The 23,437-nt window shown below is 62.4% G+C and overlaps 2 protein-coding genes across 2 annotated transcripts in view; one reads left to right on the forward strand and one right to left on the reverse strand.

Annotated features, from left to right (window-relative positions):
- Positions 1 to 23,437, forward strand: part of ATP8B2 (ATPase phospholipid transporting 8B2) — a 103,012-nt gene that overhangs the window by 45,201 nt on the left and 34,374 nt on the right. The gene's annotated exons all lie outside the window — the stretch shown is intronic.
- On the reverse strand, positions 9,878 to 23,025 carry KCNN3 (potassium calcium-activated channel subfamily N member 3). Its single transcript, XM_061375267.1, has 8 exons — positions 22,193 to 23,025; positions 19,601 to 19,696; positions 16,125 to 16,543; positions 13,454 to 13,595; positions 12,199 to 12,309; positions 10,935 to 11,062; positions 10,762 to 10,831; positions 9,878 to 10,174 (listed from the first exon to the last, which is right to left on the reverse strand). The coding sequence occupies exons 1-8, from the start codon at positions 22,904 to 22,906 to the stop codon at positions 9,878 to 9,880; spliced, it is 1,977 nt and encodes a 658-aa protein (XP_061231251.1). The 5' UTR covers positions 22,907 to 23,025.

Genomic DNA, 23,437 nt, shown 5'->3' on the forward strand with positions numbered 1-23,437 from the left:
AGATACCTGATTCTATTGATAAGTAGCTACTGATAAGGAAAAGCAGAGACATTCTATTGATAAGTAGCTATTGGTAAGGAAAAGCAGATACCTGATTCTATTGATAAGTAGCTATTGATAAGGAAAAGCAGAGACATTCTATTGATAAGTAGCTATTGGTAAGGAAAAGCAGATACCTGATTCTATTGATAAGTAGCTATTGATAAGGAAAAGCAGAGACATTCTATTGATAAGTAGCTACTGATAAGGAAAAGCAGATGCCTGATGCGGGGGAGAAGTAGATGGTTTATGGCTGGGGCACCGCCCAAACCCTAAGGCCATACGTGAAGACTAAAAGGTGACAGGTTCAAGAAGAGGAAGACTCACTGACTTCATCTTGAAGACCCCTACCCACAGGAGGAAGACTCATTGACGTCATCTTGAGACCCCTGCCCATGACCAGAGGGGGCACTGCGCAGGCGCAAAGGACCTCCTAGGTCATTATAATACGAAGCGGGGATAGAATATGAATGTGTACAGGTGTATGGTGCAACCTTGTGACTTTAGAGGATAAATGTAGAGGGAAACAACACTGAGGAACGGCACGCAGGACTTTATCACATGGTCCCCCCTGTGCCTCGTTTGACAGGGTGGGAGCTGGACTGGAGGAGGGAGGGCTCCTGAAGGGGAGCCCCCAGAGCAGCTCCAGTGCCTAAAGGGGTGCAGGGAGCCTGGAGAGGGGCTTGGGACAAGGGCCTGTAGGGACAGGCCAAGGGGAATGGCTTGAACCTGCCCGAGGGGAGACTGAGCTGAGCTCTTGGGCAGAAGCTCTTCCCTGTGAGGGTGCTGAGGCGCTGGCACAGGGTGCCCAGAGAAGCTGTGGCTGCCCCATCCCTGGCAGTGCTCGAGGCCAGGTTGGACACAGGGCTTGGAGCAAGCTGCTCCAGTGGAAGGGGTCCCTGCTCTAGATCCGCTTTAAGGTCCTGTCCCACACAGCCCATTCCATGATTCCCTGTGTGCCCTCCAACTGTGCTGGGCCTCTGCTGTCTCCTGCAGGTCCCTCCACCCCCCGTGAGCCCCACATGGGCCCCCTTTCCCCCCCCATTTCAACACACGTTAACTCCAGAGCTGCCCCTTCAGCCAAGACCCGACTCCCCCCCCCCCCCCCCCCGGCTCCCGCTGTCCCAATCCCCAAGCCCTGGGTCTGCTCCCTCCGTTGGTGTGGGCTCCAGAACAGCTTGCTCCTGCCTGCAGAGCTCCGTGTGTCAGGCACCCGCTAGGGGATGGGTGCAGCTCCGCCTGCCCCTGCTTGCCCACGGGGGGGCAGAGCACATGGGGACAAGCTCCTCAGAGCACCGCGCTCCCCACCAGCAGCTCTGCTTGGCCCAGAGTGGTGCTGGCGGTGGCTGCGTGCGCCTTCAGGTGGGGTCCCCACCCTGCGCCCCCCACGGCCGCTTCCTTGCCTCCATGTGCAGACATTCCCAAGGGAGGCACTGCAGGCACGCAGAGCGGGTGAGTCAGGCCCCAGCGCTGCCAGTGTCAGGGTTTGATTTTGGTGTGTTTGGGGCTGTCATGGAGCCTCCTTGTCCCCGAAGGACCCCTCCCACCGGCCGAGATGGTCACAGCTTCATCCCCAAAGGGGTTGGAAGCGCAGCCCCCGTGCCGGGGCTGAGGCTGGTGAGGGTCAGGCGCTCCCCGTGCCCCCGAGCAGTGCCTCCCACCCGCGCTGCTGAGGCAGGGCTGACTGCAGCACCGCCATCAGCTCCTCAATCTGTTCCTTTCTTCTCTCCCCCATTTAATTGCCTGGGATCACTCCTCAGCGTTAACCCTCCTCGGTGAGCGTGATTCATCGTGGCTGCTGCTAAGGTGCTGCTCTGCGCTGCATCGCCACGATCCAGCCTGCCCATGGACCCAGCCGGGGCCATAGCTCCTCTGGGATTGCAACACCCGCAGTGTGCTAGCAGCCACTTCAGCGATACGAGTTCATTCTCCTTTCCCCTGCTCTATGGAAAACTGGGCAGGCTCCAACCTGTTTCCATAGGAACGGGCTGGGAGAGCCGAGGGCTCTGCCACAGCCACAGCGCCTGCATCCCGCTGGCAGCGCTTCCCAAGCCCGCGGCCACGGGGAGCCCGTTTGTGCTGGAGCGGAGGAGCTGCCGGCTGGGAACCGGCCCCAGCGTTACCGCTGCGGGGGCCGGGGGAGGATGGGCAGGGCTGGGAGCAGCATCCCCCGGTGCCGGGGCTCCTCCTGCTCCCCAGAGCAGAGGCTCCGCTTCCCCGGGCTGAGCAGAGGCTTCCCCGCGCGATGGCAGCATTCGCTCAACGTCCCTGGCCGGCGGGAGATGCCTCAGGTGTCTGCTTTGTTTCGCCTTCGCTCTTACGAAATAAGGAGAGGAACTGGGTTGTGGCACAGCTCCCCCGCCCGATGCGCTGTTCAAATGCCAGTTCTCGGCTCAGGCCATTGTTCCGCCGAGCTTCGTCTCAAACTGCTTTATTAGACGCTGGAAAATAGCTTTTCCCTGCTCGCAGAGCTAGCCCGGTCCTCCAAGGGAGATAAAAGCTGAGGGTTTGATTGCAAAGGGGACATTCTGTTACCCTTTTAAAGCACGCTGTGATTGAAGGCAGTCCTGGGAGCGGTGTATTCTGAGCCTTGCCTGTGCCTGCTCCCTTCCAGCCCAGGGGCAAGCTCTGGTTTCAGGCTGCAGGAGGCTCAGTCAGGTCCTGGCCCTCCTGCAGTGCCCATTGAGCGCTCCAGGCTCTGTGTATGTGGAGCGAGGAACTGGGCTGAGACAGCTCCCTTGTCCTCCCAGCGCTGCCCTGGTTTGTGCCCGGCTGCAGAGGCCCAGCGGGGAGCCGAGGTGGAAAACCTGCCTGGAAACCCTGCACAGCTCCAGCGCCTTCACTTGCCTTTGGAGGGGGAACAGCCGTTCTTCTCCTCCAGCAGGTCTCCGTACAAGCACGGTGCAGGCAGCACACAGGAAACGCCGCCGCATCCCGAGCCCGGGGCTTCTGTCTGGGCACCACAGGCAGGGGCTGCTTCCCACAGAGCCGCTTTTTACCCCCTCCTGCCCCCAGGGGCTGGCTCCCACCTGGGGAAGCGGCAGAGCGGAGCAGGGCACTGCGCAAACTGCTTCTCTCCGCAACGGAGTGACCCAGCCCCGGGAGCTGCCATGGCTGCGCTGCCGAGGTGATAGCAGCCATTACTCATCCCCTCGTGCAGAGCACAGGGGAAGGGGAGACTCTGCCACGGCTCCTGGCACCTCTGTGCATGTGATGCTCCCCCCCTCGGGCACCAGCGCGCTCCAGGGCTGCTCCAGTGCCTTCACCTTTGGTTCCCACCGCAGGTGCCGGGTTGGGAAGCACCTTTCATCCCCCCTGTCCCGAGAGGTACCCTGGAAAGCAGGAGCCGGCAGCAGCGTGGCAGGGACGCTGCGTGAGCATCCTTCAGCTCCTGGGTACCACGGGGCTCGTCTGTTGTTGGTTTACAGCCCCCACAGCATCTGCTTGGTGAGACCTACCCTGTGATGCCCCCCCCCCGCCAGCCCGATGCCACCGCGGCCACAGGCTCCTCCGGCGTGGAGCGGGGCTGGGGGGGACCGGGGCGAGCTGCAGCCGGCGGCGGCTCCCCTTGGCGAGGCTCCAGCCGCGTCAGCCTCTCCCTCAGCGAGCTGTCATCTCCTGGGCGCTGGCCAAGGCATCGCTGCAGGGCGTCAGACGGGGACCCCAGACAGAGCTCGAGCCACCCGGCGCTGCTCAGAGCCTGTTCTTGGAGGGGGCCCAGCAGGAAGAGGGCTCCTGTGGCTGCTCTGCATTAGCAGAGTCAATCAGGTTAATGAATGAAGCCTGCTCATGCCAGGACTCAAGGAGCTGCTGAATACGTGTCAGTCGACAGGGCATTAATCCTCTCCGCTGTGACCTTTACATCATCACCCAGGTCCAGGTTCCCCTCTTTGCCCTTTGCCTTTCATATTTAATATTCAATCTGCTTTATCTGCAGGAAGCTTTACCACCGGCTGGGAAAGGATCAGCCTCGGGGTAAAAGGCACCCAGGGCAGAGCTGCTGCATGTCACCCACCAGCCTCCCGTTTGCACCCACATCACCTGGTCATGGCACGGGGGTGCTCTGCTGAACCCCACTGGTTTCCTCAAGGGGCTGGGGCTGCCTGGGGTGGGCAGCGCTGCTCTCCTCTTCCTGTCTCCTATCCCTGTTCTCTTGCATCTCCCCTCTCTCCTCTCGATTTATGTGCTGCTGAGCACAGGCTCTAACGGCTTCCTCACAGGGGAGAGCTTGGCGCAGGCAGGGCTCCAAGGGGCTTCCTTGTGTGTAGGACTCCTTTGTGCCCCCCCAGGCTCCCATTGCACCTCCTGCACCACTTGTGCTTTATTCACTGCAGATCAGTTCTCTTCCACGCAGCCAGGCACTGATGGAGAGGCAGGAGCCTGCTTGGAGGCAGTGATGGCTGGCACAGGAGATGCGGGTTGCAGCTCTCAGGCCGTGGAACTGCTTCTCCTGCACAGATTGTTTCCTCACCAACAGCAGTTTCTAATTTCCAAGCAAGCAAGAAGCTGGAACGTTTCATGTTCCGTTCATGGCTCTCCTGGAGGCAGCAGCAAGGAAAGAGATGGAGGAGGAGAAACCAGTGAGAAGCACCAGGTGGCCACGGATCTCGCAGCTTAATGGGTTCCTCTGCAATTAGTACAAAACCTGTTGCTCTCAACCAACGTCAAGTGCCAGGTTTGGAGCAAGCAGCATCCTGCCCGGCCCAGTGCCAGGCGGTTCGGCACGGTGCGGGGAGGAGCTGAGGGATGGAACGGGGTGGATGGAGCCTCTCCTGTGCCTGGGGACCGAGAGCACCTCCAGCTCCTCTGGCCCCTCTCTGGGAGAGCCCCCTGCATCCTGCATTCAGCTCTGGGGAGCAGCACAGGAGGGATGTGGAGCTGCTGGAGGCCACGGAGCTGCTGCAAGGGCTGGAGCATCCCTGCTCTGGAGCCAGGCTGAGAGGGCTGGGCTGGGGCAGCCTGGAGAAGAGAAGGCTCCTGAAGGGGAGAGCTTAGAGCAGCTCCAGTGCCTAAAGGGGCTGCAGGAAAGCTGGAGAGGGGCTTGGGACAAGACTCAATCCCAAGCCATTGATAAAAGCACACAAAGACAAAGCGACTTTTGCCCCATCTCCATGGGCAGCATCATAAATGCCCCGTGCATTAAGGCTCTGCTGAGCTAAGCCGCTAATACTGGACATGATGCCTGAGGGCTTTAATCCCCGAGGAGAGTCCCCCGGGCTGCTGGAGGCATGTGGGGGATTTACAGGTATTAGTTTAACAGCAAAACAAGCCCAATTCATCACCATTCAACCACTGCCCATCCTGCTCTGCCTTAGCCGGGGGTCCTGCCTGATGGCCCTGTCATGGGGCCACCTGTGCCTCAGCATCCCCACACACACAGCAACACAAGGGGATGCTTCACCCTGACTGGGGTCTCCCTGAAGCAGTAGAAGGCCCAAAGCAACGCCTGGAGCATCCCCCACAGCCAGCCCCCGACCCCACATCAGAACAGAGGGCTCCAAAGCACTTAGAGGTGTATGGATATATCATATATTTGTGTGTGTAACTATACATAGATAGCTGCATACTTACACACCCGCACAGGTAAATATTTATAGATACTGACCTCTTCAGATTAAAGTCCAAGGCACTTTTTACAGTGAACAGGTTAAAGCCATAGTTTAAAACATGCCTGTTTCTGGGTACAGCTTGGGTTTATGGCGATGCTGTGGGAAAGGGGCAGTCCCTGCTCCCTGCCCCTGGCTCAGGGATTGGACCAGGAGGAGGGATGTAAGCCCCTGACCACAAAGACACGCAAGCAGCTCCCACTGGGAAGGGCATCAGCACGTGGGGGATGCTGAGACTTCAGCGGGGGGAAGAACACTTTGGGCAGAAGGAGGAGCAGAGCTGGGTGCTGAGAACCCCCAGCTGCGAGCACCCCCCGGGCACAGGGTGCTGGAGCCCCGTGGGGCTCCAAGGTGGCTCATCCCACTGGGAAATAGCTAATCCCATGGAGCAGCTTTTCCCCTCCCCTGCACAAGCCCATCTCGGCCACCCCGAGCCCACTGGGTGCCTTTGGGAGGGAGCCCAGGTGCTTGCAGCAGCATTTGCCCTGTGCTGAGGGATCTCCTTCATCCCCAGCAAACCCACCTGGTGCCATCGCAGGCTGGGAGATGATGTACCCCGGGGTACAGAGGGATGAGCACCTAAAGGTCCCCAGAGGCAGCAGGGGAGACTCAGCTCTGCCCTAAGGGGAACCAGCCCCTCTCCTCTGGCAGAGCATCGCCCTCCAACAACCGCCCCACAAGTGGAGGCAAACGCGTGGGGCAGGAAGAGCCCAGGCAGCCTCCAGCTCCTTCCTGCACCGTTGTGCTGGGACTTGGCCCTGCTGGGTTGAACTGGGCTGGCAGGGTCAGTAACAGTGAGGACAAGGAGAGCAGCCAGGGACTGTGCCTCGGGTGGGAGCAGCCACTGAGGGGGCTTCCTCTGGAACTGGTCCCATAGGCGCTGCCCGGTCCCACTCCATGCAGGAGGACAGGAAGGAGCATCAGGGCTGCAACGGAGCAGATGTTGATCCAATGGAGACCAGGTCCGGCAGCTCAGGGGCTCGAGGTAAGAAAGATTCTCTCTGGGGTCGAGGAATGGAGTCACGGAACCCCAGCCTGGCTTGGGTTGAAGGAACCTTGGAGCTCATCTAAAGCCAAAAGGTGTGGGAGCCCGGCTGGAGGAGGGGAGCAGCGGGCTCCACACCGAGACAAGCTCTATCCTATAGGGAAAGGGGGAATTGTGGCTGTGCCCAGGAAGCTGAGTCCCTCCTTCGGCCGGAGGGGGGCAATGGCTTTTCAGAAAGCGCTGGGACCCCGGGCAAGAAGTGGGAGCAGCAAAGCTCTGGTGCCTTGGGGCTGCACGGCTCCGGCCCTGTTAAAGCCAGCTTCCAGGCGATGGGAATGAAGAGCTGGGGGGTAAAGGGTGAGGAGCACCGGGAGCAGCGGCTGTACTCAGAAACAGACTCCTTTGGCAGCGGGCTGGCGTTGCTGCCGCTGCCCACTGCGGTGGGTACAAAACCAGGGTGGAAAGTTCCAAGACCCTCTCTAAGATAGCAATATATTTCATAGGTAAAATAAACTATTGTACTTTCCCCTAGTGGTAAAAAAGAAGCGAGCGGCGCAGAGGCGAGATGCGGACCAGGGCGAAGCTCCTGCAGGCTGGGGCTCGGCGGAGGACTCTGTTCCTTGGGGGTCTCCTCCTCACGGCTCGTGGAGCAAAGGGGAAACCAGAGGCAGGTTGTGGCTGGGAGGTCCTGGAGGGGCTCCGGGTGCGTCCCCGGCTGCGCTTGGTGGCATCTCTTTGGGGTTCTGGTGCTGTGGGGTTGTTCTTGTGCTTTGCCTTCAGCTCGGCTGCTGGTCCCAGCTCTTCCTTTGTCCTGGTGCCCTCCGGGGGCTCCCTGCTCCAAACCAACGCTCTCAGGTGGAGAGACAGCCTTTACCAGAGCCCTTTGCCAGAGCCCTGCCGGGAAGCTGCAGGTACCTGGGGGATGCTGTGGGCTGAACCCCGCTGGGGGCACCCCCATCTCCCCATGCTGGCCCTCACCATGGCCTCGGGGTTGCGGGGGTTTTGCCTCTGTGGAGCCCGGTGAGCCTGGTGGTGGGTCAGGGCTGCCGGCACCAGTGCTGGGGCACGGGCAGGGGTGAAGGTGCAATATGGGGTGGAATGGGAGGTGCAGGTGGGAGGGATGGGGGTTTCAGGGTGCATGAATGCAGAGTGTGAGACGCAGAAGGTGAGATGCAGGGAGTGAGATGGAGGGTGAGATGCAGGGGTGAGATGCAGGCTATGAGATGTGGGGTGAGATGCAGGCTATGAGATGCAGGTGGAGATGGAGGGGGAGATGCAGGGGTGAGATGCAGGCTATGAGATGCAGTGTGAGAGATGCAGGGGCTGAGACGCAAGATGAAAGGCAGGGTGCCAGACACAGGCCGTGTGGGTGCAGAGATCCCTGCCCAGCTCCTGCCATCCCTGGTGAGATCCCTCTGCTCTGCCCCAGGACAAGGCTCTCGTGCACCCATTGTGCTCCAAAGCTCTCCTCCGCACTGGTGCTCCCCACAGCTCGGGTCCCAGCAGCTGCCAGTGCCTCAGTTCATCCTGGTTTCATGACCCAGACTCGATCATGAGCCTGTGAGGAGGTTCCCACTGCGACATTGATTCTGGAGCAGCGATCCTTCCTCTGGCTCTGCTGCCCCCACACAGCTCTGCTCCTCGCCCCGTGCAGCCCCAGTGCAGCTCCTTCCTCCTTGCACCCCAGCAGGGGCAGAGAAGCGCTTTCCTCCGGCGCAGCTCCTGCACCTTGGGCTCGTTCTCCATTGAGAATAAACCTTCTGTCCATTGCCCCGCTGGAATCCACCCTGCAGAGAAGCCAGCTCGGGCTGGGGGTCACCTGCAGCACATGGGGAGCAGCAGCAGAGCTCACAATAGAGCTGGGGAGGACTGCCCAAGGCATCCCGGCCTCTGCCTGCCCTGCAATTACACTAATGACAAGAGCTTGGAAGAGCAGCTCTTTCCCAGAAGCCAGGTATCTCCTGCCGGCCGAGGATGGGAAAAGGCTGGCAGCCTTCCTCCTCCTCTTCCTCGGCATCAGGCTCATCCATCTGTGCCTCCGTGTGCACAAAATACAGCGTTATTTAGGGGAGGGAAAGAGTTACAAAGGAGATTACAGGCTGAGTATACCTGGAGTAACACAGTGACTTTGATTACAATTACTGACACTGCCGGCTGAGCTGTAATTAATACTGGGGAGTAATTACAGGTTCCTTCATCTGTTTAAAAATACAGAAATAGCCTCTGCTGGGTTTTCATTGAAAGCAGCAAAGAGCAGCCCCAGAACTGCTGCCGGGCTCCACATAGGGCCCAGGCAGAGCCCAGCACAGCCATGGGGCAGAACCGGGCAGGAAAAGGGGGGAAATGGGGAAAGCAGAGGAGGAAAGGGCTGGTTCCAAAGTCCCGGGGTGGATGGGTCCCCACCAAACCCAGCAGCAGCGGCACAGAGGCTGGTTTTAAACAGATGAAGCACCTTCCCCACCACCGCATCCCGTGACCGTGCGCCCCGGCTCGGCCCCGGCGCACCCGGTGCTGATGTGGTTTCTCATCCAGCAAAGAGCCCCTCAGCTGCCCGGGATGCAGCGGGCGGGCAGCGATGGGAGCACCAGAGCCCCCGCGGCGCCCGGGCTGGCCTGCCAGCCCCTGCCTGGCCCCGCATCCATGCGTGCCTTGGGCACCGCCTCCCCGGCTCCAGCGCGGCTCCAGTGAGGAGCAGGAGGGAGAAGCATCCTTGTTCTGCACGGGCTGAACCCTCTCACACCTCCACGGCAGGTTATGGCCACTGTCACCCACCCAGCAACGCAAGGGGGGGTGCCTGTGGGTCCAGGGAACGAGATGGGATGGAGCGTGGGCAGCGTAGGTCAGAGCCTGTGCAAGGAACCACCGGGTCGGCCTCTGCTTTGCGATGCTGAGAGGGGCAGGGGAGGAAAACTCTTCCCTCCGGTGTCTCCGTCGCTGCAGCGCCGCTGACTCGCTGCCTTGCTCCCTTTTCCTATGTGAAGACCTGAGATTGAGCGTGGGTTTTCCGTCCGCCACCGGCCTCCGCGGCGCAGGCTCGCCCGAGGCATCGCCTCCCGTCCCCTTCCTTCACCACGTGTAGAGGCACCTGAACGGGGATGTGGTTCCCGATACCAAGGCGTTGGCAAAGCTCCGAGCGGCGCTCGGCACCGCCGGTCCCACCGGCTCCGGCCGAAGGGGTCCTGCTCAGTGCGAGGACCAGGAGGAAATCCATGGAGACCTCGGGACCTGCGTGGAGCCAGGGGCTGCTCTAGCAGCTGCTTGAGCTCGTGTAAGGGGTGGGGAAGGAGGTGGAGCTGACCCCGATGGGGCTCTCGGACAGAGGAGTTTGGGGGGTGCCCACGGGCACGCTGACCCCCCGCGCCTCCAGCACGGCAGCGAGCAGGCGCTGCTGCTGCTGGCGCAGCATGTCGGCCATCAGCAGCGGCAGGGAGTTGAAGCTGGTGCTGAGCTGCTCCAGCTTGGACTCCAGGCTGCTGATCTGCTTCTCCAGGTCCTCGCTGCGGTCGTTGAGCTCCGTGATGAGGTCGTACATCACGTTCTGCATCTGGGGAGGGGACAGAGGCGTCAGTGCCGTGGTGGAGGGGTCAGTGCCATGGTGGAGGGGTCAGTGCCGTGGATGGAGGGGTCAGTGCCATGGATGGAGGGGTCAGTGCCATGGATGGAGGGGTCAGTGCCATGGATGGAGGGGTCAGTGCCGTGGATGGAGGGGTCAGTGCCGTGGATGGAGGGGTCAGTGCCATGGATGGAGGGGTCAGTGCCATGGTGGAGGGGTCAGTGCTATTTGCACTTGCAGAGCCCAGCCCTCTAACCCCTTTCTGAGCTGCCTTGTCTCGCAGGGCCCTGTGACCGCATCATGGATCACTTTGGGACATTAAATGAGGAGACCCTGACCCTGTGCAGGCATAAGGGAAAGCGGAAGCCAGCCCTGTGCATCCTGGGGCTGCAGGGAGCAAAGATGTCTCCTGGAGAAAGGGTGACACCCCCCCCCCGTGCCTGGCTCGTGGCTCTGTTTCTCTTCCTGCCTATTCCCAGCTGACATCCCCGAGCCAGAGCATCTCCTCGCCAGCCAGGGCTGCTCATCCAAGTGAAGGGAACCAGCTGCCGAGCCAAGGGGTCACGGCGGGGACTTGCCTTGGAGAGGTCGACCAGGGTGTTGGCTTGGTCACTGAGCTTCCGCTGCTCCATCTTCACGCTCCGCAACCTGCAGAGAAGGGAAGAACATCACGACTGCATCCCAGGCAATGGGGAAGCATCCCCCTGCTGCACCACGGGTCCAGCATCCCCCCAGCGCCACTGCCCCTTACTGGTGAATGGCTTGTAGGAACTTCCTCTGGTGCTTCCTGACTTTGGCGTGGTCGATCTTCTTGAGCAGCTTGGTGTGCTTGTAGATGAGCCACGTTTCCCGCAGGACGTTGGCTGCTGCGTTCTTAATCTGCAAGAGGAGAGTTGGCCGCGGGTCACCGGCCTGCAGGGTCTCATGGAGACACTGGGCTGGCTCTGCCACCGGGGCTGCCAGAGCCCTTGGCCCACCCCAGCTGGAGCGAGGCGCTCGGCTTCACCCCCTATGGGCTCCTGCACCTCTGCAAGGGAGATCGCAGGCAGCTGGGATGGGAATCAGGGCAGGCGCAGCAGCCTGCACCAGCCCCATCCCATCCCATCCCATCCCATCCCTGCGCTGAGGCTCCCCCCAGGCTCCTCACTGCACCCTGAGCCTCGAGAACAAGGAAGAATCCCGAAGTTGTTCCCGACTCCTGCATCCATCTGCTGCTCTTGGCAGCTCCCGGCTCTGCTGCCGGCACGAGGACGTGGCTTCCGCAGGCTCCCGGCTCAACCACAGCTCTGCTGCTCACTCCAAGAGGAATTGGCTGCTGTCTGCCTGGCACCGAGCCTGTGCATCCATAGCCATGGCCAGAGGAGCCGGGGCCCACCAGCTGCTTGCTTTCCTGGCCTGGCCACACTGAGGCCCCCAGCTATCCCTGGGGATGCTCCTGTGGCATTCCAAGGGTGAAGCGGCCCTGCTGCATCCCGGCACCGGGATGCCGCCCTTCCACGGCCTGCACCAACGCTCGCATTGCCACCAGCCCCTATATAAAGTGTTACTCCCACCGCCAGCAGCCCACTCCATCATGCCGATGCTTTGCTGTGACGAGGCTGCTGAGACCAGGGATCTCCTGCAGCCCCCGCGCTGCCGGGGATGCGATGCCTCAGCAGCACCCCCCCTGCAGCCCCCGTGTCCCGCCTCGGCGATGGGGAGCTCAGGAGCCTCAGCACCGCTCCTGTCTGCAGCGGGTGAGGTGCTGAATCACAAAACCCCGTTGTCTCCCTGACACGGAGCTGACTGAGATCCTGCTCCACGGGAGGGGGGAGCCTCTTTCCTCCCAGCAGGAAAAATCCACAGGCTTTTCCTCCCCAAGTATCCCGCATCGCCTAAATCCCTGACACGGAGCTGGTGCCGCTTGCTCCCCCCATAACACTGCTCCTCCGTTGCATCCCAGGCCCTCAGATTTGGTACCCATGGGACCTGCACTCACTGTGGTATCCCCACCCCTGTCTCCCGTGGCACCTTACCCGCTTCGTCAGCTGCGTGTCCATCATGAAGTTGTGGACGTGCTTCTCAGCTTTGGTGAGCTCCAGCTTCCTGGCCACCACAGCCACCACCAGTGCCGTGCAGCCGGCACCCTGTGCAGGGACAGCAGGCAGGGTCATGGTTTGTCACCCTCCAGCATCCTGCTGCACCCCCTCCATTGCAACCCCCTCATTCATTAAAGCTCCGTGCACCCCCCAACCACCTCATCCTCAGTATCACAGAGTGTCCTTGGGGATGTGCTGGGTCAGTAACGGGATGGGCTGGGGATGACTGAGCACTGGTGAGCCTTTGCCTCCCCAGCACCCGTTAACGGCAGGGCTGAGCCTGCTTTACCAGTGCCACCACAGCTGGTGCCCTGTGGTAGTGCCCGGTGGGATTGGGACCCTCCAGCTCCAGGGTGGGAGAGCAGTGGGGAAGCACCAGCAACCTGTGGGAGGGCAGGGAAGGGGAGCCTGGAATCAGGATCCCCCCCCTCCCAAATTGCTGCATCTCCCAACAGCGACAGCTGGGAGCTTGATTATCCCAGCGATTAGGGCTGGATCCCATCATCTCCGGGACATATTTGCCTTTGGAAAGCAAAGGCACCAAAGCCCCCACTCCCTGCGGTGCTTGGGTGCTCTGCCTGCACCAGCTGAGCTGCTCCCCCCTCCCGTCGCCTGGCAGAAGCTCCACAATCCTGGCAAACGCTCCTTAATTTATTAAAGAGTCATTAATTAACATCAGGCTCTGAGCTGAATCCTGCAGCAGCCCCCAAGCTTCCTGCTCCCACCACTTCCCCCTTCCTGGCGGGGCTGTGGGATGCTCCGGGACCCCTCATTCAGCTGGGAAACGCTATAGCCCCCCCTCCAAGAGGTATTTTCCCCCTTGCCCATCTCCTTTGGGCCTCTCTGGTGCCTGACTCCATGGACACAGATCAAAGACTTCAGATAATGGAAAATTAACAGTTGCTGGTGGAGCAGGGAGGGGGAATGGCTCCAACCCAAAGCCTGGAGCCAAGGGGCACAGAGCTGGGTGCTGGAGACAGCTCCATCTGAACCATCACCTCCTGAACCAAACCTCCGCGTCCCCTAATCCCAGCTCTATCAGGTCGCAGGAGCCCTCAAAGCTGAAGCCCTTGTGCCCTGTGCAAGGACAACCCAGCTGGGAAGCAGGTCCCTGTAAAACCCGGCGGCCCTTCTGCCGTGCTGGCACAGGCAGAGCCCACAGCGGGGGCAACCGGCTCAGCACGGCCCTTACCATGATGCCAGTGAGCAGACATACACCCTTCCCGCAGTAGGTGTGTGGGACCATGTCACCATAGCCGATGGAGAGGAAGGTGATGGAGATGAGCCACATGGCACCCAGGAAGTTGCTGGTTACATCCTGCTGGTCATGGTACCTGCCAAGGGGACACGGGCATCAGTGTCGGGGCAGGGGATGGGGAGCAATGGGTGCAGCTGGGCATGGCGGCTGCCCCAGCACAAGGCTATGCAGTGGGGAAGAGGGATTAAGAGCGTGGCAGATGCCCCCCAGCAGCAGCGGTTGCACAATTCCTGGCCTACGGAAAAACCACATGGACAGAATCAGAGTCAGAACTCAGCGGAAAAGGCTTCTGCTTCCTGTCAGAGCTGTCACCACGTCCCGGTCCCGCCGCCGGCGTCCCCGGTGCCACGTGGCGTGGCGGAAAGAGCCGCCTGATGGGAGAAACAGCTGCAAAGCCCCCAACTGCGCCAGCTCCCCGCCGGCATCCTGCTCTGCATCCTGCTCTGCATCCCACTCTGCATCCTGTTCTGCATCCTGCTCTGCATCCCACACTGAGCCCTCTGTGCCACACCGGGGACCAGCAGTGGGTCCTGCTAAGGCTCCAGGTGATGCTTCCCAAGGGATGCAGCGCTGCTTCCTGGCAGTGCAGCAGGACTGAGGCACAGGCAGCACCTTCACCCTGTCACCCTCACTGCCTGCACACATCCCTCTCCCCAACAGGCTTCTCCTGACCTCCTCATGAAATCACTAGAGGGAAAACAGATGGAGCTTTTGGCAGTTACCCCCCCCCTCCCCCCCCGGTTTATCCCAGCTCCTCGCTCCTGGAGCAGTTGGGTTTTCTCCCCTTCTGAAATGTTTTTCCCCCCAAGTAAGTGGACACTCAAGCTGATAAACAGGAGGGGCAGGAAGAGGAGCTGCCGCCATCAGTTACACCCCAGAACCCATTTCCCTCACCCACTAAGGGCACAGGCACTCCCTGCCATGGGGCTGCCCTGCCGGTCCCACGGAGCATCCCGCACCAGCTCGGCTGAACCAACCCCTCACGTCTGGGCAGCAGCATCGTGGCTGCACCCTCACCCTGGGAGTGAGTGAGCACACGTGTGGGCACACGTGTGTGTGGGCACACGTGTGTGAGAGCGCACGTGTGCGTGAGCACACGCGGGTGCCGTCAGCGGCGGGGCCGGCATCGCCCGCAGCGCTGCGCTGCGTGGCCGGCGAGCGGGCGAGGTTGCTAAGCGACTCGCTGCCTTCGGTGCGCGGTGCCCCCCGGCACGCACTGCGGGGCGCCCGGCAGCGCACGGTGCCATTGCCGCGGAGCCACCTCTGCGCTCCGGTGGGAACGGGAAACCGGCGGGGACGCGGCCTCCGTGGGAGCTTTGTGGACCCAGCGGTGGTGCGGTCCTCAGGGATGGAGGGGAGGGTGCAGGGGTCGCTGCATCCTCAGCCGAGCTCTGAGCGCCCCCCCCCCCCCGCCCCAGGTTGCCATCAGACAGAGCGAGGTGGCGGCAGCTGCGGTGCCGGTGATCTGCAGCGCCTCGTCTGCGTCATTCCAGGCTCTTTTTTCCCCTGTTGCTACTGGTTCTTTATGTACTTTGCATTTTCCAGCCTAAGCCCACCCCCAGGTGGAGAATCAACCCCCTGGGGAGCACGGTCACCTGCTCCCCATTTAGGAGGCCCAAATAAAGATCTCACAAACACAAAGAAGTGGTGCACGAGCATCCAGCGCGCCCCCAGAACATCCCTGCGGGAGACACGGAGGCAAACACAGCCTATAGAGACTTGTCAAATCTCAGCGTGCCGCTCCGCTCTGCTGCTCTAATGCCTCTTCACGAGGTGACAAGCACGATGAGTCCCACCTTAGGGAAGAGGAGGGGTGGCCTCATCCAGCCTTGTAAGCACTCAGCCCCAAGCTGGGGGCCCCAGGGGTCCCTGGGTGCCACAGGTGCCATCTCTCACACCTCAGTTCCAAGGATGGCACAAAGCTGCCACAACAACTTCAAGGGATTCCGGTGCAAATCCACAGACACCGAATCACAACGTATGTGTTGTCCACGGTGTTATCCCAAATGCCCTCTGGGGCAATTAGCCAAGCTGTGATGGCAGCACGGCCCCGAGCCCAGCCTCTGGAGACAGGGATGGCTGGGATGGGACACACACCCCCAGGCTGCACAGACACTGCTGGTACCCTGCACCCCTGCAGCACAGCGCTGGGGAGGGCTGGGAGTGCCCCACAAGAGCCTCCTAGTTCCCCTCGGGGGACAAAGGAGATGGAGGAGCAGCGGTACCCACCAGGGCTGGTCGCTACAGCAACCCCGCACCCAGCGCACCAATGGCGGTGTGATGCCATCCGGCAGTGGGTTTGTCACCACAGTGTTGTCATGGCAGTCACTCCCAGCGACTGCCAGAGCCCGCACCAGGCACTGCCACTCGCCAGCCTCACAGCACCCCCAGCTCCTCCTGCTCCCCCCATTGCCCTGGGGCTCCCACACCAGCTCCTCAGCATCCCCTCACACCCTGACCTGCACTGCCTCTGCCTCCTGCTTCTGGGGCTTACTGGTGCGGTGTGGTGGCTGCTGAGCCCCCAGAACTATGCACCCCTCACACAGGGTGCTGGGACCCCATTGACCATCCCAAACCAGCACACATCGTGAGCAGCTGCTCTCACCTCTCGCACACCCGGACCGTCCATGCAGCGATGATCCACAGGGAAATGCTGAAGACCAGCAGCACTGTCCCAGGGCAGATGGTCATGAGAGTCTTCATGACAAAGCGGGTGTTGAAGTTGATCTTGTTGAGCGCTCCAATGCTGCGTGAGGAGGCATCGGTGAAGAGCTTGCTGTGCAGCAGCATCACACGGGCGATCAGGTAGAGGCGCAGGAACATGGGGATGGACAGGATGATGTCCACGTCTGCCTCTGCGCGGGAAGGCGTGTAGGAGAAAGCCAGGCGGGCTGTCCAGAAAAATTTGTACTCCCCGGGGATGGGGTGGATGGCACAAACCAGCATCTCCAGGCTGATGTAGAGGATGCGCTCGTACGTCATCGCTATCCGCCAGTCGTCAGCGCCATTGTCGATCACAAAGAGCTACCAGGATGCAAAACCATACGGTTACCAGTGGCCCTGGTAAACAGTGCCCCACCAGCATCACACCATGGGCAGCGGCGAGGACCGGCAACAGAGCCCTGCAGAGCTAGGGATGCCTTTGGCCAGAAGGGCTGGGGATGGATGGGAAAGGAAAACGTGGAAATGAGCGTTCACCATCCCCTCCGCTGCTCTCCCGCTGTGTTTAGGGATGGTCACAGTGCTGGAGACACGCCAGAGAGCTTTATGGTGCCTGGAGCACGCACCAGGCATAGGGACAACTCTCTCCTACCCACTCCCATGCAGTGGAGCCCCAGCATGCCCAGACCCTTCACTGCCACCACAGCCTGAGTGCCAGGGTGGGGGGGGGAGCGCCACAGACAGAGCACCCGGCCACTGGCAGCGATGGGATCCGGTTGTCATAGCAACCGCTGGTTCATCCTGGGTACCAGCTCCCATCCCACCACCAGTGGTGGTGATGGAGTCAGGGATTCTGCTGGAGCTGCGGGATGGCAGCTGGGGCTGGTCCCTCTGCGACGCTGCCCGAGCCCAGGGGGTCACCCACTCCATCGGTGGGTCCTTCCCAAGGCTGCCATCAGCTCACGGCGGGTGCAGCGGGGACACTGGTGGCACTCACAGCCCCGGGGACACACTCAAGGCCTCTCCACAAGCAGTGCTTGGCAAAGGCACCCCTGGGAAGGGATCCAAGGGGGATGTGGCAGCCAGCGCTACCATCACCGCTGTGTCCTCTACCCTGTAAAGCATGGAGCCATTCTGGCTCCTCCAGGCCATGCGTAGGAGCCAGAAACAACCCTCCTGCCCCTGTGGCAGGCACCTCACTGCATGGCACTGCACAGCACCGCATGGCACATAGGGCTGTCCCCAAGGGGACTGACTCATGGAGCAGCCGTCCCCAGCCACCTCCCTTTCTATTGGGAAAGCTCCACTCCTTTGAGCTGCTTTGTTTGAGAGCTTGTTTATAGAACTGCTCCAAGCTGTCAGGGGAGATCCTCAGGCATTTAGCGAGCTGACAGCCCATTCCTTCCTGGAAAAGGGTGTTAAAAATAAACAAATTAGCGAGAGGAAAAAGGCAGGGAGCCCTTTGGCTGCGATGGTGGGGGGGTTTCAATGGGCCAGGTTGGGCAAGGGAAGGAGCAAGGAGGGATTCAGGCAGGTCACCCTGCACCAGCCCCTCTCAGCCCTGGACCGGCGGCACATCAGCACATCGCTGCGGGTTTCCATGGAAACCCTGGCGCGGTCCAGCAGTACCCAGCGGGGCATCCCCAGCATCCCAACATTTCAGCATCCCCAGCATCGGAGCACTGGAAGAAGCAAGCCTAGGGATCACCATTGCTCTGATCAAGTGAAACACGAGTGAAGCCTCGGAGAAGCCGCAATGGGGGTACAGACCAGAGCCACCTCGATGGGGCTGAGCCTGGTGACACCCCCCACCGAGGACCCAGCAGTGCTGGTGGCAATTCTGCACACGCTCAGCACAGTGAAGAGCGAGGGACACACAGAGCGATCAGCAGGGAGCAGAGCTGGCAGGATGGGGAGACAGCCCTGGCTGGTGGGCAATGGACATGGGGATACACCAGGGACGCACTGCCATCCCAGCCCATTGATGACAGTGGGCACAGGCAGCTGGGGAGGGAACAGGCAGAACCCAGGGCCCCAGGCACAGTGATACCTCAGCCCTGGAGAGACCAAGAACAGGGAGAGCTGCAAACATCCCAAAGGACTCGGCAATTAATCCCAGAATCCCAGCCTGGTTTGGGTTGAAAGGACCTTAAAGCTCCTCCAGCTCCAGCCCCTGCCATGGCAGGGACACCTTCACTGGAGCAGCTTGATCCAAGCCCCTGTGCCCAACCTGGCTTTGAGCACTGCCAGGGATGGGGCAGCCACAGCTTCTCTGGGCACCCTGTGCCAGCGCCTCAGCACCCTCACAGGGAAGAGCTTCTGCCTAAGAGCTCAGCTCAGTCTCCCCTCGGGCAGGTTCAAGCCATTCCCCTTGGCCTGTCCCTACAGGCCCTTGTCCCAAGCCCCTCTCCAGGTTCCCTGCAGCCCCTTTAGGCACTGGAGCTGCTCTGGGGGCTCCCCTTAAGGAGCCTTCTCCTGTCCAGGAGCCCAGGTCTCTCAATAGTGAAGGAAGAGGCTGAAGCTGCTGTTGAGGCTTGGGGGGGGGGGGCGCGGTCTGGTGGTGCCACAGCAGGGTGAGCACAGCCCCCCCTTAGGCCAGAGGGACGAGAAGCTGAGGATTTACAGCTCCCTCAGCCCTGCTTCCATCCCCGGCCGGATTACCAGCAATCCCTTTAGAAGCACCTAAGAGATAATAGGGCGATCAGCAGCCAGCATGGCTTTGCCTGGAGCAAATCAAGTCAAACCGATCTCATTCCCTTCCCTCGCAGGGGCAGCAGCCACCGGGACCGCGTGCGCTCCGGAGCAGGGCCGTTGGCTCCGGACACGGGCAGCACAGGGGGGAAGGGGTTTGCTCAAGCACCCCTCTCCCAAGAACAACAAGCAGCAGAGGAAGGCGGCAGCGCCGGGGCACGGCCCCCCCGGCTGCCCCCAGCAGCCACCCCGGGGTAAACATGACCCAGCACAGAGCAGAGCACTCAAATATTTGCTTTGAGGCTCCAGCCCCGGCCCTGAGCAGGACGAGAACCAAAGCAGCAGCACACGGGGCTGGGGGCTGCGGGGTCTCTTCCCGGGATGCTCCTTCTCCCGCCCGCCCGTTTGTTTCTCCCATCCCACCGAGCCGAAGCCGGATCCTGCAGGGAAGCGCAGCCTTCCTGAAGCAAACTGGGGGCCCTTTCATTTCCCAGCAAAGGGAGGAAGAGAGTGGGCAGCCCTGATTAGGAAAGGATTTCACAGCTTTCCTTGGCACCTCAGCCGGTCCGAGCCCTTCCTGCTGCAGCCTCCCACAGTCACCGACAGTTCTGCCCAGGCAGAGCCCTCAGTGCCCCCGAGACCCCCTCAAGGAGGGGAGGAAGGAGGATCCACGCAGGCTGTAGCACGGGTCCCGCATCCCACCGGAGCCCTGGCACCATGGGGACCTACCTGCACCTCCCGCGTGTGGTAGGCGATGATGAGGCCCAGCAGGATGATGGTGGAGAGGCTGATAAGACATTTTAGGGCCAGGGAGAACATGGAGTCCTGCAAGGCAAGAGCAGGGCAGGCATTAGGGGGGACATGCCATGGCACCAGGCTCCGCACTCCCAGGGAGATGCTTCACCCTCCACCAGCATTTCAGGAGCCCCAGCTCCCACCCAGAGCAGCTTGGCATGGCAGCGAGGACACCACCGGCACCACCAGCACCATGGGCAAGAGTGGCTTTGTCTCCAAAATGTGATTTGCATCCAACCCTGCCAAATGTAATGACCGTGCTCCCCTCGCTGCCACATGGACACCAGCACCCCGGCCGCATCTGGCATGACCACAATATTATGGCACCCTAATGGATTATCTAATTAGAAAGTCCTGATAATTAGCTCGATGTAAATTTAATCAGCCCCTGGTTCACTGGTGGCTAAAGTGGACCCAATTAGTAAGAGCAGGATTCACCGTCCTCTCCTATGGGCTCGCCTCTGGATCCCATTCAGTCACCAGCAAGCTCATGCTGCCACGATCCAGACCCACCGGTGCCAGGGCATCTACTGAGCACTGGCAGCCCCTCACCAAGGCGTTATCTGCAGACCAGCACCCATCCGCACCTCCACCCCGCACGCTGAGAGCCAGCACGCTCATGGCACGCTGAACCCATCCTTTGCTCCCCAGTGCATCCGGCTGCCTTCAGCCCCGCTCCTCTCCCCGGTGTCCCCAGCCCCGCGGGGTATTTAACCACGAAGAAGGGACTATTTGCCGCGGAGGCGGTGGCGCATTGTTAACGACTTGGCTCCGGCCGTGCAATTGTGTGGATATAATGGCTGGTGCTGAGAGAAGTGCCGGGGACCAAGCAACGGCTATTAATAGGCAAACTCTGGGGCAGGGCTCGTGCTAAGGCTGCTCCAGCCAGACCCTTCCGTGCTCTGCCTCCCCAGAGCATGGGGACCACCGGCCCTCCTGGCAAGTGTTACTGGCAAGGGCTTTCCCAACGCCTCCTGCCAGCGCCGGGTCCAGAGGGACCCGGCAGGAAAAGCCGCTGCTGGTGGCAAACAACGGCAAGGGATGAGGGGACGCAGTGGGGATGGGAGGATGCTTTGCCCCGGCGGTGCCGCGCCGGAGGCGGGAGAGGCCGCGTCTTGCCCACCCCCGAGGGACAGGCAGAGAGCGCCGGCAAACCCCGGCCACGGCTTCGCGGCTCGGCCCCGGCGGCAGCGGAGCTGGAGCAGGGCCAGGGCCGGCAGCACCGACAGCTGCCCGGGCACAGCCGCGGCCCCGCTCGGGTTTCCCACCGGCGGCTGCGGGGGGCGTTCACGAACAACCGCCCCTTGCCGACCGCGGCGAGGCTCGGCCCCGGCAGCGCAGCGCGGCGGGCGCCAGGGTCGCGGTGGCCGCGGGCGGCAGCGCTGACTCACGGGGTCTTCCCCGGCTGCGTGCGGGGCTGGCACATGCGTGCGCGGCGCCGCTGGCACCCCGTGCCCGGCACGCGGGCCCGGTGCGGGCAGCTGCGGCTCAACAGGTACCGGGCGAGGGTGGCGGCGAGGTTTGGCCTTGGCGCCGCCGAAAGGGAACCGCTGAGGAGGATGTGGCGGTGAAGAGAGGCGAAGCATCCCCAGCGGGGGAGCCAGGGATGTGGGGTCGGCACGGAACAATCCCTCTGCCTCCGCCAGAGCTCAGGGAACCGCTGCTGCCGGCTCCTGTGCTCCCACCGCCGCCGGCAGCCGGGAGCCCCCCCCCCGCTTCCAGACAGGCACCTCCGTGGGGTCCCCCCACACCCACGGGACCCCCAGCCGCGTCCCTCGCTCCCTCCTTCCACCTGCTCCAGCTCCATCGCTGCCTCTGCCCGCGCCACCCTCCCCACCGCCCGCGCTGGATAATAGCAGGAAGCAGCGAGCGGCCCCTTCCCACCGGCTCCTGCCCCCGGCCCCCTCAGCAGCGTCCCGCTGACGCCCATGGGTGCCACACACGCCCTTTGCCGGCGCGGGTGCCGATGCCTTCCCCTCTCTGGATAGGTATAAATAACATGACAGATGTCTATACAAAGAGTTATTCATATCGCTGCCAACCAGCGCAGCCCGGGAGCAGGAGCTGGAAGGGGCGTGGGGGGGAGAATTATAAATAAAAGACACCGTCCTGCAAAAAAAGAAAAAGAGGGGAAAAAATGGAAGAAAAGGGTGTGGAGGAGGCGGAGGAGGAGGGAGATGGGGCTCTGAGCAGCGCCGAGGGCACAGCGCCTCGAGGGGCACCCAGCCAGGCCGCCCATGGGCACCGCAGACCCGTGTGGGTCTGTCCTCAGTCCTGCTGGCATGTGAGGCAGCGCCTGCCCAGGCACCGGGCACACACCGGCTGCCACGCGGCCCCGGTGGCCACAGCCCCGTCTGGCACCTGCGGCCGCAGCGTCCCCATCCAGCCGCGTCCCATGGCTCACAGAGCCAGCGGCTCCACGCGTATCCCACGGGACACCGTCTGGGGCACACAGTGCCATGCTCACCCAGCCGGGCACCGAATAGCACCGACAGCCCCGCGCCCAAGCTCTGGCCCCGTCTGTACCTTGGAGTAGAGCCCCCAGGAGAGCTCGGTCTCGATGACCATGACGACGATGCCGAACATGCCGAAGATGAGCGCGTAGTCGCTGAGGCGCTTCCTCTTCTCGAAGAGCGCCCGGCGGTGCCCCAGCCGGTAGCCGATGTTCTGCGCCTTGCGCTTGGGCCCCTTGGCAAAGGTGGCGGGGGCCGGGTGAGCCGGCGGGCGGCTGGGGCAGCGGGCGGCGGGAGCGTGGTTGTCCTCGCGTGAGACGACGATCTCGGGGGGTGCCCCGGCACCGAAGAGCTGCAGGGGCTGCGCCTCCGGCTCGGCCTCGATGAGGTTCCGCCGGGATGCGCTGAGCCGGCTGAGGGGCTTCATGACGCCGCCGCTGTACTTGCAGGAGCTCATGGCGATCTCGGTGAAGGGGTTGCTGTCCCGCCGGTGCACCAGCGGGCTGGGCTGCCGGTGCTTGCCGCTCGCCGCCCCGGAGCCCGCCGGGTGGTCGCCGAGGTTGAGCTGGCTGCCGTGGCGGGAGGAAGGGTGGAGGGCGGCGGGGGCGGCGGGAGGAGGAGGAGGGGCCCGCAGCGACCCGGGCGAGGAGTGCAACAGGCTGTGCTGGAGCGGCGGCAGCGCGGCGGGAGGCGGCGGCCGCTCATCCCCCGGTAAGGGGCAGGGACAGCGGCCGTCCTCCTCCAGGTCCCCCACGCCCGAGTCGTGCAGATGCCCCGATGTCTCCATGACGGCGGCGGCGGCGGCGCCGCTTCACCGGGCACCGGCTCCGTTTTACCGGGCACCGGCCCCGCGCGCTGGATCATGAATGGGCGCCGCGCGCTCGCCGCTGCCGCGCGCTCGCCGCCGCCGCCGCCCCCGTCGCCGCCGCCGCTGGCCCGGCCCCGCCGCGCCATTGGCCGCGCCGGGGCTCCCCGCAGGCTGACATCATCACCGCCCGCTCCCCGCTTCGTGTCCCCCCCCTCCCCCCCGCACCCCGCGCCCCCGGTCCCTGCGTCTCTTGCGGGGTCGTTCGGGACTTGTAGTCCGCCGGTTCCGCCCATCCTCCCTCCCCGGGGGATGCCCCGCGCGCACCGAGCCCCCTCCGAAGGCACCGGGAGGGCACCCCCGCCCCTCCCTCCATGATCTCCAACCAGGTCACCCCCTGTGTCCCCCAGGATGTCCCCGAGGGGAATCGGGGGCGATGCCAGAACCCAGGGTTCACGCCCCAGCGATGGATTTAGGGGTGATAGGACCCAAATCCCTCTCACCCTGCAACCC

The sequence above is a fragment of the Neopsephotus bourkii genome, unplaced genomic scaffold (assembly GCF_033783945.1).
Source record: "Neopsephotus bourkii isolate Nb327-2 ecotype Australia unplaced genomic scaffold, CSIRO-AGI_Nbou_v1 NB_1660, whole genome shotgun sequence".
NCBI classification, from domain to species: Eukaryota; Metazoa; Chordata; class Aves; order Psittaciformes; family Psittacidae; genus Neopsephotus; species Neopsephotus bourkii.

Coding starts and splice junctions, on each gene's coding strand:
- KCNN3 (XM_061375267.1), bottom strand. CDS start 22,906: ATGGAGACATCGGGGCATCTGCACGACTCGGGCGTGGGGGACCTGGAG. Junction 12,310..13,453: donor GTCTGCTCACTGGCATCATG/GTAAGGGCCGTG, acceptor GTCCCTGCACAG/GGTGCCGGCTGCACGGCACT. Junction 10,832..10,934: donor TTCCTACAAGCCATTCACCA/GTAAGGGGCAGT, acceptor CCTTCTCTGCAG/GTTGCGGAGCGTGAAGATGG.